Source organism: Varanus komodoensis, unplaced genomic scaffold, assembly GCF_004798865.1.
Source record: "Varanus komodoensis strain SLA01 unplaced genomic scaffold, ASM479886v1 scaffold13_1, whole genome shotgun sequence".
Lineage (NCBI taxonomy): Eukaryota > Metazoa > Chordata > Lepidosauria > Squamata > Varanidae > Varanus > Varanus komodoensis.
Window position 1 is genome coordinate 12,500,119 of NW_025335408.1, and position 13,828 is coordinate 12,513,946.

General features: G+C 46.3%; 1 protein-coding gene across 1 annotated transcript in view; it reads right to left on the reverse strand.

Annotated features, from left to right (window-relative positions):
* The window catches only part of LOC123019840 (V-type proton ATPase subunit S1-like), a 57,396-nt gene extending 44,802 nt beyond the window's left edge, over window positions 1–12,594 (reverse strand). Inside the window, exon 1 of the mRNA XM_044422931.1 lies at window positions 12,512–12,594. Coding sequence (XP_044278866.1) covers window positions 12,512–12,594 — 83 coding nt within the window. The remainder of the gene's footprint in view (window positions 1–12,511) is intronic.
* Window positions 12,595–13,828: the final 1,234 nt, after the last annotated feature.

The window sequence follows — 13,828 nt, forward strand, 5'->3', positions numbered from 1 at the left end:
AGCTTTAGGCAGTGAAGCCAATGGGAAATGGAGGCAGATCCTTGGTGTGAAAATAAGCCACATTAACTTCATAGTAATTTGGGGATTTGAGGCAGAGGGGGGAAGGGTGGCCAGACTCAGGATCCTTTCACATTTTACAACAAACTGACCTAAGTTGTACTCAGAAAGATTTTACATACCTGGGCTCAGTCATCAATTCAAATGGAGGCTATAGCCAATAAATATGAAGAAGACTGAGGCTTGGAAGGGCAGCCATGAAGGACATAGAATGGGTGTGAAAGCCGAGCAGTGAATAAAGTTGACAGGAAGAAATGGAGGCATTCAAAACATGGTGCTGGAGAGGAGCTTTGTGAACACCCTGGACTGACAGAAAGATAAACTAACCGATCTTAGATCAAATCTATCCAGAGCTTGCCCAGGAAGCAAAAATGACAAAACTGGGGCAGTCATATTTTAGCATATCATGAAAAGGCAGTATTTCCTGGAGAAGTCAATCATGATAGGGAAAGACAAAGGCAGAAGAAGAAAAGGAAGACCCAGTATGAGATGGCTTGAGCTCCGCCTTGAGTTTACAGGAGCTGAAATGGGCTGTCATGGCTTGGACATTCTCGAGGGCGCTCATTCATAGGGTTGCCATAAGTCAAGGATGATTTGACAGCACAGAACAAAAACAAGGCATATGCAAACTAGAACACAGTTATCATTCTGTTTACATACTCTTAATGTTGCAATGCAGTTCTTCAATAAAAGTAGCAATATTTCTCTGCTGATTTAGAGATGCGTATTATGTTCCAGAATTAAACGGAGAATCAGTGTAGTGTGGTAGTTACAGTATGGGACTGGGACCCAGGAAAACTGGGGTCTAGCCCTCACCTGGCAATGCAAATTATTCTGCCGAGTCTACCTTACAGGGTTGTTGCCAGGATAAAATTGGGGTAGAAAACTACTTAAGCCACCTTGAGTTCCTCACAAGATGAAAAAAAGACAGGATACATTACAATAGTGCAATGTAATAATAATTAATGAGCTTTTTACATGTGCGATACACACATGTTCAAATATAATCATTTCTTTACAGCTGCATTCCTCCATCTGGTGTCTTCCAGATGCTTTGGACTGCAATTCCTATAATACTAGATCACACACACACACACACCATGAATTAGTGAAGCTTTGGGGGATTTGTATGTGGGTTTTTTTTTTTAGTTTACAGTAACCTTTTTGGTTTTGTTTAGGTCCTCAGAGGTACCTATTGGATAGATAAGAGGAAAATGGAGAATGTGTCAAATGGTTCTACCGTAAAACAATTAGCCATTTAATACAGTTTTTTAAGGTACAAATAAGAGTTTTGTTGTGGAATAGATACAGAAAGAACTTTTCAAGAACATTTTAAAATTCTGCTATTATTTTTAAATAATATAGAAACAATTGGGATTAATTAGATGCAAGAGAAATAGTAGATGACATATTTAAAAGGATACAAATGTTTAGAAAGCTGTGGATGTCCTCTGTTAAAATAGGAACCTTTGCACTTCATATGTACAGTTTCTTGTATGGATTTATGAGCTGATACAGATTCTTTCTCCAAGAATAACCTTGCTGCTTTGCTGCCTGGCTCCTCAGACAGTAACCCAGAAGTAAAGACGGAGGAAGAAAACTGTTGATAGGCAACTATGGATGGGAACCTTTACCTACCATCCTTCATTGCCTTCTGGAAAGGCTCCTATGATAAACTATTTGTTGTCCAATAATTTAGAACTCCGTAGTACAAGGGAAATGGTAAGCAGGCTTTAATTGGTGACACAACAACCAGTGGATCGTGGAGGTTCAGGGTATGTATGTATCTTTAGGTGTCTTTTTCAAGCAGAAAAATGTTGATAGACAAGAATTGTGTCTTGCCTGGCCTCGTCTCATGCAAACAAATATTCCAATTAAAACTCTTTCAAGATGCACATGCAACTGCTAGGTACTGACATCATGTGCTCCTCTTGCCAGTGGCAGGAGTGGAAACTGCATAATTAAAATCAGTGACTGCTTTAGTAGAATTTCATGAAGCTACTGAAGCATCCCCTTGAATGGTATCACTGTGACAGCCCAATTCACTTCTAACTGAATAAATTTTATTTGGAGTGGCAACCTAACAATGGCCTGATATGAAATGTCACCTTACAATTTAGCTACTTTGATTTCTCAAGGAAAAAATCTTCCAGAAGCTATGAAATTCTTCTGAAATTCTTCTGAATGAAATTCAGAATGAAATTCTTTCATTCTTCTATGAAAGTTGGCAACACCAACTGCGCCCGGCAGCCTACGCCGGAGGAGGGCCGCCTCCTCGCTGTGTAAGACCGCGCCGCGCCGGAGGGGAGCCGCTGCCTGGCCGCGTAAGACCACGCCGCCATCCACCGCCCACTTGGCTGCTCCGCCACGCCCCAGCACGTGTGGCAGGCGTGCTCCGGACGAGGCGGGGGACGCAGGGCCGGCGGCTACAAAGCCCGCGGGAGGAGCGCGCCACCAGCAACACCAACTGCGCCCGGCAGCTTACGCCGGAGGAGGGCCGCCTCCTCGCTGTGTAAGACCGCGCCGCGCCGGAGGGGAGCCGCTGCCTGGCCGCGTAAGACCGCGCCGCCATCCACCGCCCACTTGGCTGCTCCGCCACGCCCCAGCACGTGTGGCAGGCGTGCTTCGGACGAGGCGGGGGACGCAGGGCCGGCGGCTACAAAGCCCGCGGGAGGAGCGCGCCACCAGCAACACCAACTGCGCCCGGCAGCTTACGCCGGAGGAGGGCCGCCTCCTCGCTGTGTAAGACCGCGCCGCACCGGAGGGGAGCCGCTGCCTGGCCGCGTAAGACCGCGCCGCCATCCACCGCCCACTTGGCTGCTCCGCCACGCCCCAGCACGTGTGGCAGGCGTGCTTCGGACGAGGCGGGGGACGCAGGGCCGGCGGCTACAAAGGGCGTCGGCCAAAGGACAGTTGCCGCCGTTCGGGTGGCCGAGCAGGGGGCGGGGCTGGCCAGGGGCTTGCGCTTGGCGATGGTAGGCCCTCCTGCTGAGCTGTGAGTGAGGGGTGAGTGTGTGTGTGTGTGTGTGTGTGTGTGTGTGTGTTTTTAGTAGTATTTTAAATTTTTTTTATGGAGTCGTCCCTGGCCATGCTGCCGCTTATGTTTCCTGGGGAGCGCACGGGTGCCGCCATTGAGGTGGTTATGGGCAGGGGACGTAACAGCGTTGGGAGCTTAACGTGTCCGCATAGAAGAAGGAGGGACAGATGGCTGACACCTGTCCCTACTTCTGGTTTTGCTCCCAGCCAGAGGGTGCCAGGGAGTCTCGTCAGTCGCCCCTCCAGCCTGACGGTGCTGTTGCTTAATGCCAGGTCGGTCAATAACAAATCTGCCCTCATCCAGGACCTGATTGTGGATGAGGGGGCCGACCTGGTCTGCATAACGGAGACCTGGGCGGGAGAGGGGGGGGATGTTGCCCTCTCCCAAGTGTGCCCGCCCGGGTATCTGGTCCAGCACTGCTCACGGCTGGAGGGGAGGGGAGGGGGGGTCGCTTTGGTATACCGAGCCTCCATCTCCCTCACGGGACTTCCGGTCCCTTCGAGACCAGGGCTGGAGTGTCTCTATTTGGTGTTGGGCGACCGAGACAGACTGGGGATTCTGTTGGTGTACCGCGCACCCTTCTGCCCAACAGTCTCCCTGCCTGAGCTGACGGAGACTGTCTCGGACCTGGTGTTGAGGACCCCCAGGATGTTGGTCCTGGGGGACTTCAATCTCCATGCCGAGGCTAGTCTGACCGGGGCGGCTCAGGACTTCATGGCCTCCATGACGGCCATGGGGCTGTCTCAACATGTCACCGGCCCCACCCATGAACGGGGACACACTCTGGACCTGGTTTTCTCGACGGGGCAGGAAGAGGGTGGTCTGAGGGTGAGTAATTTATGCTTGACTCCCCTGTCATGGTCAGATCACTTCCTGGTGAGATTTATGCTCGAGAGCGACTTCTCCCTCTGTAAGGGTGCGGACCCGATTATGTGGGTCCGCCCCCGGAGCCGGATGGATCCAGAAGGATTCCTGAAGGCCCTGGGGGAGTTTCCGGCTGACAAGACGGGTGCTCCTGTCGAGGCTCTGGTCGAACTGTGGAATGGGGAGATGACCAGGGCTGTAGACACGATCGCTCCTAAGCGTCCTCTCCCACCGGGCAGAGCCCGCTCTTCCCCTTGGTATACTCCTGAATTGAGGGCGATGAAGCAGGTTGGGAGACGACTAGAGCGTAGGTGGAGGAAATCACGAGATGAATCTGACCGAACACACTTAAGAGCCCACTATCGGGCCTATGCTGTGGCGGTGAGGGCGGCAAAAAAGAGATTCTTTTCCGCTTCCATTGCCTCCTCACAATGCCGTCCGGCGGAGCTCTTTCGAGTGGTGCAAGGCCTGGTCCGTCCAGGTCCAAAGGAAGACCTGATTCCACCCTCAAAGACCCGCTGTGACGACTTTGCCAGGCATTTCAGGGAGAAAATCGCTCAGATTCGTCACGAGCTGGACACCACTATTGATTCAGAGGTTTCAAAGGAGACACCAATGCTGCCGTCTGGTCCAGATTTATTGGATGAATTTCAGTTATTGCGGCCCGATGATGTGGACAAGGTGCTTGGGCGAGTACGTCCAACCACTTGCCTTTTGGACCCTTGCCCGTCTTGGTTAATAAATGATTCCAAGCACGGGATTGGAACCTGGATCTTGGAAGTGGTTAACGCTTCTCTGAGGGAGGGTCGGGTGCCGGCCCCTTTGAAGGAGGCGGTAGTCCGACCGGTCCGGAAGAAGGCGTCACTGGATCCAGAGATGGCCACTAATTATAAACCAGTGGCCAACATCCCGTTTCTGGGCAAGGTGTTAGAACGAGTGGTGGCGGGACAACTCCAAGCACTCTTGGATGAAACTGATTATCTGGACCCATTGCAGTCCGGCTTCAGACCCGGGTACGGTACTGAATCTGCCTTGGTCGCCCTGTATGATGACCTGTGCAGGGAGAAGGACAGGGGGAGTGCGTCCCTGTTGGTTCTGCTGGACCTCTCAGCAGCTTTCGATACCATCGACCATGGTATCCTTCTGGATAGGCTTGCGGGATTGGGGGTTGGAGGCACTGCTTTGCAGTGGTTCCGCTCCTATCTCAATGGCCGGTTCCAGAAGGTGGTGCTGGGGGACTATGGCTCTGCGCCATGGCAGCTATGCCATGGAGTACCGCAGGGGTCCATTTTGTCCCCTTTGCTGTTCAACATATACATGAAACCGCTGGGAGAGGTCATCAGGAGGTGTGGGCTGCGGAACCATCAGTACGCTGATGATACCCAGCTCTACCTCTCGTTTTCCACCAATCCAGGTGAGGCAGTGGCTGTGCTGAACCGGTGCCTGGCCGAGGTAATGGGCTGGATGAGGGCCAATAAACTGAAGCTCAATCCAGACAAGACGGAGGTCCTGTTGGTTGGTGGATCGGGCTTCGGAGAGGGTGAATTGAACCTTGTCCTGAATGGGGTTGCACTCCCTCTTAGGGACAAGGTCCGCAGCTTGGGAGTGCTCCTCGACCCAGAGCTTTCACTGGAAGCTCAGGTAACAGCAGTGGCGAGGAGTGCTTTCCTCCAGCTTCGGCTAATTCATCAGCTGCGCCCCTATCTGGAGAATGACTGCCTTGCGACAGTGACACATGCGTTGGTGACTTCCCGTTTGGACTTCTGCAACGCGCTCTACGTGGGGCTACCCTTGAAGACGGTCCAGATACTTCAATTGGTCCAAAATAGAGCTGCCAGGCTGCTGACGGGGACTGGACGTTATGTTCACATGACTCCAGTTCTCCGTCAGCTTCACTGGCTTCCCATTGAAGTCCGGGCCCAATTCAAGGTGTTGGTTATGACCTATAAAGCCCTAAACGGCTTGGGTCCTGGTTACCTGTAGGAGCGCTTACATCCTTATATGCCCAGCCGCCCCCTGAGATCGGCGGGAGAGGCCCTTCTCCGGGAGCCCTCCATGGAAGAAGTTAGGAGGGTGGTTACTCGGAGGAGGGCTTTCTCAGCGGTGGCGCCTAAGTTATGGAATGCGCTCCCCAGAGAGGTCCGCCTGGCGCCGTCGTTATTTGTTTTTCGGCGCCAGGCAAAGACCTTTTTATTTAAGCAGTATTTTAAATGTTAATATTATTGAATTTTATTTGGCCAGGGCGGCTTGTTTTATAGTGTATATTTGTATTTTATTGTATATATTTTAAAATGTTATTTTAAATTTTTTGTTGTAAGCCGCCCCGAGGCTTCGGCGAATGGGGCGGCATAAAAATGTTTTAATAAATAAATAAATAAATAAATAAATTACTTGCCTTGTTTATATCCATTGAAACTCTTCCATATGCCAAATAAAACACATTACGTCTCTCTTTAAGCTTCTTGTGTGCAGGTGGGAGAATGTGGCAGAGAGTGACATTGTGAAATGGGGGGGGGGGGGGAATCAGTTATGAGGTTCTTTCAGTCCTAATCTCAGCACAAAGTTGGCTGTCACTATAAACTGTCAAAGGTTTTTACTGATAGAAGATGATGGATATTACTAAAAATGGTCATTCGGCATTCCGTATAATTGTTCCCAGAACACTAGCAAAGTAGCATTTCAAAAACTTTTGTGATGTGCACAGAAGGAGTAGGTAGGTACACAACTGTGATCTTTATTAAAGCCTTTATTCAGTTGGAGAAATCTTACCGAAGGAACTGTGTGACTTTCAATTGATCAGTTGATTAATTAATTAAAATTTTCATACAGAAGCCTTCTCTGTATTTAGATGGTGCACACATCTCTTATCCTTCATTATCTTAGAAAGGGGATTCATCCTCCCTTCTTTTTTTCTTGTTACATGCAGTTTCTTAGAAGTTTTTTTTTTAATTAAAAAAACCCTCTGTTCTAACTCTTGAAATGCAACCATTCTTGTGTTTGTTTATTGCTAAGAGTTTTGACAGGACAACCCTTCAAAGAGAAGATACCCTAAAAGAAGGGCTTACCCTCGGTTAGCCCTTCAAATACAGGACTGTCCTCCACAAAAGAGGGCACATGGCCCACCCGTGCTTGTATGGTAAATATCTGTGACACTTCACCCAACAACAGTAGCTCCTTTCTCAACAGGATTTCCCCTCCCTTCTCCCTCAAAAGATGAGACACTTAAGGGAATAGCTACTTCCTCTTTCCCATTCTGTTTTCAGACTAGATCATGCTCTTGGGTTTTCACAATGCAAAGTCTGTGGCTGCAAGCAAATGGCTTACTGACAATTAAATCAAATTAGCAACAGAAACCGGTTTGAAGATGGAACCGTGCCTGATTTGGCAGTTGATCAGCTGAGAAAACAGCATGGAGCAAGTTTCTGGCTGCTCTTCAGAAAAGGGCTTTAGAACCTGCATGAACTAAGCTATTTTGGTTTTCTAATTCTAGGTCACCTTACATACACAAACAAAGTGGTATTGTCTTACATGTTTATGGTAACAGCAAGCACGATCATCACCAGATAAGGGTAAAGGGCAACAGAGACCAAGTCACACTTCTAACCATGTAAGAACTGAACATTTTGGAGCAGATTTTAATATGTCCTTCCCAATCAACCATGTTATTTTAAACTGCAATGCCTAGTAGTTGCTGTTAGCACCATTTTGATCAGAATTAGCTTCAGGATTGGCTCCAAAGAGGGGCAAGGCTGGGCATTTTCCACGACTGCAAGACCGGCTAGCAAACAGTGCTGCTGTTCTCACTTTGTCCAGGATATCTAGCAGTCATTTCAATGTTCCTCCTGGCCAGCACTGGCCAGCTTTCTTTCAGACAAGGTCAGATGCTGTGATTACCCATCAGGCTTCTCACCCTGTCATTCTAAGAAGAGACATTTGGGCATGCACAGTAGAGATTGTGCCATGCCTGTGAAGTTTTCCTGCTCATAGCCAAAATGGAAAAGCACTTTGCCCCTTTGGTTTTGGCCATATCTCCCAATTTTGCTATTTCTGGGAGGCCTGCAGGCCTCAACAAGAACTACCTTGTTGAAAGTCAGTGCTACCAACTAGATCAGCCTTCTCCAATCTGATGACCGCCAAATAATTAGCTGTAAATGATGGGAATTGCAGTCCAACTAAGAAGAAATTACTATTTACTGGCCTGGAATCATGGGAGTTTCAGTCCAAGTAAGAAGAAATCCTCAATGCATTCAACCAAGTTCAGATTTCTATAAGCTTGACCAGAGCATTTTGCTGTGAAGTGACTTTTTCTGAGTCACATGGGTTCTATGGATTTGTGGATCAGTTTTGGACTTCTAGAGGGATTCACACAAATACGTGTCTGTGCCGGAGTACACTTATATAAGTGGACCAATATTCTCATGCATCCCTTAAAAGAGATCCAATTCTTTCCATGAGTGAATGACCCAATGCCTTAACAAGATTGATACATCCTTAAATCCTGCACATATAGAGGACACCCATTTGGAGAAAGATGAATTCTAGGCCAGCTAATAACTTTAGGGAACAGACTAGGGGAACCTTACAATGGGGTTTAAAAGCAGCTATGCTAATCCAGTAGTACAAAGCCAGCCAAGGGAAACATTTATTCCTGAGGCTTGGGTGAGTGTGACTGCTTGTGAAACCTTTAGCACAGTCTTGCAAGGTCATACAGCTCTCAGCTATTCTCCCATCCAAGCCCTGTAAGCAACCAGGGCTTGAATTTTAGAAATGCAGTGGCATTGCATAGCTCAGCTCATGTTTTCAGCTTGGCTCACAGTAAGGGTCCAAAGTTTAAAAAACAAGATTGAAAGGCAGAGCTCATGCAGTATATATTTAAAATATATCTCAGCTTTCAAGTGCATGTGGTGGTTGCACATGGCAACTTGCAATCAAGAAATTTTTAAAAATACAAAACAAGAGTAAAAACAGGTAGCAAACAAAAACAATTAACAGGAGATGGTGGGGGGACTCTATACTAGGGATTTTTACAAACATTGTAATACTGAATGCACTGGTCTGTTGATGGAAACCTCAGTCAGGCTTCCTTATTGCATCTCTGCCATTGTATCCCAGATTTCTTCAGACCAGTCACATCACAAACTGTTTAAATATGTGGCATTTTTTTCTGGATGATACATGTCAGTGCTTGCTAAACCTGCATTACTGTTCTGGAAGGAGAAGGTGACTGCAAGGAACAACTAGCTGAACGTCCTAATATACATGATTACTCAGAAGTAAGTCACATTGCCCTCAATGGTGCTTATTCCCATGAAAGTCACCACAAGGGAGAGAGGGTTTTGCTTTGGCTTTTGGGACGGAGCTGTGAATTTTTTATTTTTTTAAAATCTCTACTATTTTGCACCAGTAAACATGTGCACGATGGATCAAAAAAAAAAAAAAACCCAAACCCCAACCAAATGAAATTTCAAGAGCCCTTTCCCTGTGTACATCATCTTTCCAGATGCTCGCACAATTGCATCTGTGTGTGTCACAAGGTCAGGTTTTCAACATACTTAGAATCCCCACATTTGCTGTCTCTGTTACTGAAGTTTGACTTAACTGTGGTTGCCTGTGGTCCTCCACATTCCCAGGGAGTAGGGCCACAGGACCCAACCATTGCTAGCATAAAATAGTCATCAAACACCATCAGGAGGAAGTGGCAAACAGATTTAGAGCGGAACATGCAATGTGTGGCCCTCCAGATGCTATGGACAATAATTCCAATCAGCTAGTATAGCTAGTGTAAGGGATGTTGGGAGTTGCTGTCCAAGAAGGAGGGCCACATGTTCTTCACCTGCCCCCAAATTTAGATTCTGAGTACCATTACGGAAGCCCTTTCCTTCATACTCAACAAAACCTCTGGTGGGAACAAAGCAGAGCCTTTCCTGAGGACCTGAATGGGCAGATGGAGCTGACAGTCATTTGGATATCCTATCCCTAAAAGTCCTTAGGCCTTCCACAGGTGAGACAAGCCTTTGGACATGAAATTGAAACCAGTACTACTGGGCAGTATATTTCCTAGGAAATGGTCAGAATGCAGAATTCCTTACCTGTGCGTTGACCAGAGCAGCACAGGCACATGACCTGAGGATAGGATCACTCTGCACAGCATGCAGAAAAAGAAGCTGAAGACCTGTGCTCGGGAAACAGTCCAGCATCCTTCCATGATCTCTGCTGTGTCTTGATAGTTGATTGAAAAGGAAACTTGTTAGAAAGGAAGTCAAAGCAGGTACTGTTGTATGACTGTGTCCTGAAGCTTCTGGATTCAGCCAGAATTGTTTGAGTGCCAGGATGGGACTGTTGTATGACAACAACAGAAAAAAATCAGCATCTAAACTGGGTGTGAATTTTTAAATAACTTGCAGGGTAAGGTTTCTGTGAACTCTACAGGCTTTGTCTATGTCATAGGTAGCTTCCAGCAATTAGCTTGAATTGCTAAGTTCATTTTAGTGCGGTGGAGTGGTTATTTATCACTCAGTGCAATAGCGTTAAACTAATGGAGTCTTGCTTACTATTGTACTGAAGTCCCTAGAGCTACAGCTTCATTGGTTTACGGCTAATGCAGCAGTGATCTCTTGATACTCAACCAAGGGATGCTACATTACTGCATGATGCTTGTGATTTCCAAAATAAGAAAATGGAAGGGCCACGAACTGAAGGCTAATGCAGGTGCTGGTTTCAAAGTCCATACTGTTCTATGCTAATAGGTTTCAATGTGATCCATCCTGTACAGCAGGGGTGGGCCACTATTACCTGCAAAATCACCAAGACACATCTGACCTTTAAATCAAGGTGATGAGTACACACTGTTTAAAATAGCAAATTGCAGTCTTTCAGGATGTGATTTGCCTTTTCTTATCATGCTTTTTTGTTTTAAGTAGAAAGGCTGTTTTGCCAGTGCTGCTGCTGTTGCATTACAGAAATTCAGCCACAATTTGGTGGAATGGTGGGATCCAAGTATTAACATCTGAACCCTCCAAAACTTACCATGAATCATATGCAAACAACAACAACAAAATGAACAAACAAAACAAAGTTATTGAATTCATTGCAACAATCTGAAGGACATCAGGCAAGAAACCATTTTGGCTTCAAAAATATTTTATTTCTAGTTTATTCATCTTATTCTTATACCCTTCACTTTCATTTCCTTTCACACATTGCCAAAAGATGGTGCCACACATTTGGATGCTGGCATGTTGCAACTGCAGTGTCTGTTGGTACATCACAGCTTCCCTTTGCGGGGATAAAAATAAGGCAGTTTATCAGCTATGTACATGAAGATGACTTGCTGCTTGTGATAGTAAAGGAGAATCGGGAATGCAGTTGCAATTGACAAGGAAGAAACAGGGACGGCAGAGGGAACGGTCACTGGGAAAGGCCAAAGCCCCTCTCATTTGCTCAAGAGACTCAGCTGGTTGCCATACTCATACTGCCCTTGCCTTTCAGGTGTTGGGTTCAAGAAGGGACTGTCTGTCAGTGCTGAAGGCCTATGTCTGAGGAAAGGACTGGACCAGGAGTAGATCCCATCTGCAGTGGTTGCCCCAGATCTGCTGGATTTCCTGTCCCTGTGCACAGTGTGTAACTTCACCCTTTATTGCATGAGTGCATACTCTCTTTCAGTCCAAGAGCCAAATTATACTTTGAGAAACTATTGGGGGCCACATTCCAGTGGTGACCAGGGACAAAAGAAGTGGGACCGAAACACCCCAAATACGGCTATATTTTAGCTTGAAGTTCTTACTGCCTGCAACTGGGCCTTAGGAGAAGCATTTCAACTTTCTAGATGGAGAAAAACTTCTCAAAAGCTAGGAAGCCACCAAATAAACAGCAGTGAAGGGAAAGTGAGGAGTGTCCAGGAAAAGGGGGCAGAGCCATGTGTGAAATCCTAAAGAGTGAAACACCTTGAAGGAGTCTGGATTTGATCCATAGACCTAGGCTTTCCCACCATGGCTTAACCTGCCATTATTGTTCTACCTGCAAAAGTTGTGATGGTTATGAGCCACACTAAGTAGATGAGCTTAACACCAACCATGGCAGGATGAAAAAATCCTTTCTACCCCCTTACAAATTAACTAGCTAATGCAAAGTAAACTTTTGTATTAAACATTGGCTGACTAAGGCTAAGTGATGTGTAAAGAGGCCTTGCAGCAACCTCAACCAAATGTGATCCCTTTACATCACAAGACATGGAGATCCCACCTGAGGAGCTTTCAACTGCCATATTCTTGTGATAGCTGGGATGTCCCTGCCATTGCAATATTTCTATTCTCTTCCTAGATGCTGTGGTTTCCCAAGCTCCATGAGTAACTAATGAATCCCTGGAGGGCTGAGAGGCAAGCTGGGTGGTGTCACCTCCTCCTGCCCAAGAAACATTTCCTTGCTGCCTCTGTAGAGTTGGCTAGAGTTGGAGTTGTTGAGCTTTGCAGATACTTGAAAAAGGCTTGAACCAAAAGGGCTGCCAGTGTCTTCTGGCAAAGAGAAAATCAACAAGCAAGGAACATGAATACTCACGAATGCAAGATACTTGTAGCTTTCATTTTGTCTTCTACTTTTAGGCTGTTTCTCTCAAAGTAAGAACAGCCTGGAGGGGTCATAATCAGAGGCAGGAAATAGAGTCCAATCTAATAAAGCTTTTCATATGTTCATATGAGCTTTAAGATTATAATGTATTTCAAATGCAGCAATAGTTTTACAAAATTTTGTGCCTTGGGGTTCTCTCTATTTTATTGTATCTTGTAGTTACAGAAGAAAGCAAAGATAATGTACTAAATTCATTTTATATATTCACGATTTCTTACATCTGCATGTTATCTCCTCTCCTAAATCCCATTTTCTCTTGAAACACATGTTGCAAACCTGTTTAAAGCATAAAACCACCTCATTTAATGCAGTGCTGTGGGTGCTGGCTAAAACTGTTCCTCTGCAATGGATCAGTGAGTTCACAATCTTTGCAGAGATTGTTTGGAAAGGTGTACCTTCTGGGCAGAGATTTATAAAGTCCTGCCAACCTCATCACCACATACCCTTCCTCTTCAGCCTACTCTAGCCCATAGAACAGGGATTCAGAACCTCCTTCATTCCCAAGTCAAATTCCATTTCAGAGAAACTTTGGGGCCTTCATTCTAATGGTGTTCAGGGCCAAAGGCAAAAGGACTATGGAAAATTACCAGCATATTTTAGCCTGAAACTATTGTGGGCTTGGTTTGCAAGACACAACAACCCAATGGGTTACTGTATAGAACTCATGGACTGTTCTAGGGATTGTTTTACTACAATGGTTAGTAGATGATTGTTGAGTCATCTGAACCTTGGCAACTAATCCAACTGTGCATAAAAGGAAATTACAAGGGAGGTGCTTGGCAAGAGTGGCACCCCCACCTGCCACCTATGTCAACCCCTTCAAAGCATATTGGAGGAACCTTCACTGGTTGGCCACACTTATTTTTACACTCCAGATATGGACAAATGCCATTTTTAGTTTAAAAACTCTGGTTGGACTTGCACAAATACAGAGGTGCACACTTCTGCAGATCCACAATGGGAAGCCTTGCTTGGGTAATTTTCCTGGAGAGCACTTGCTGTCAAAGCACAGCAGGTATCAATCCTGGACTTGACTCAGAGGGGCTCCAAATAGCTTTCTTTGCTGTGATGTTACAGTTGGCAAAAGGCAAGCTGCCAAGTCAAAACAAAGCCATGATTTTTGATCAGGAAAGGAGGATTCTTGGCAAGATTCTTAGGATTCTAAGTGCCACAACATAGATCCCAGTGCCCCCAAGTTTTCTATCCACTCCCAGGACTCTAGGTGCTTGGGAAGTCCACCCATCCCCT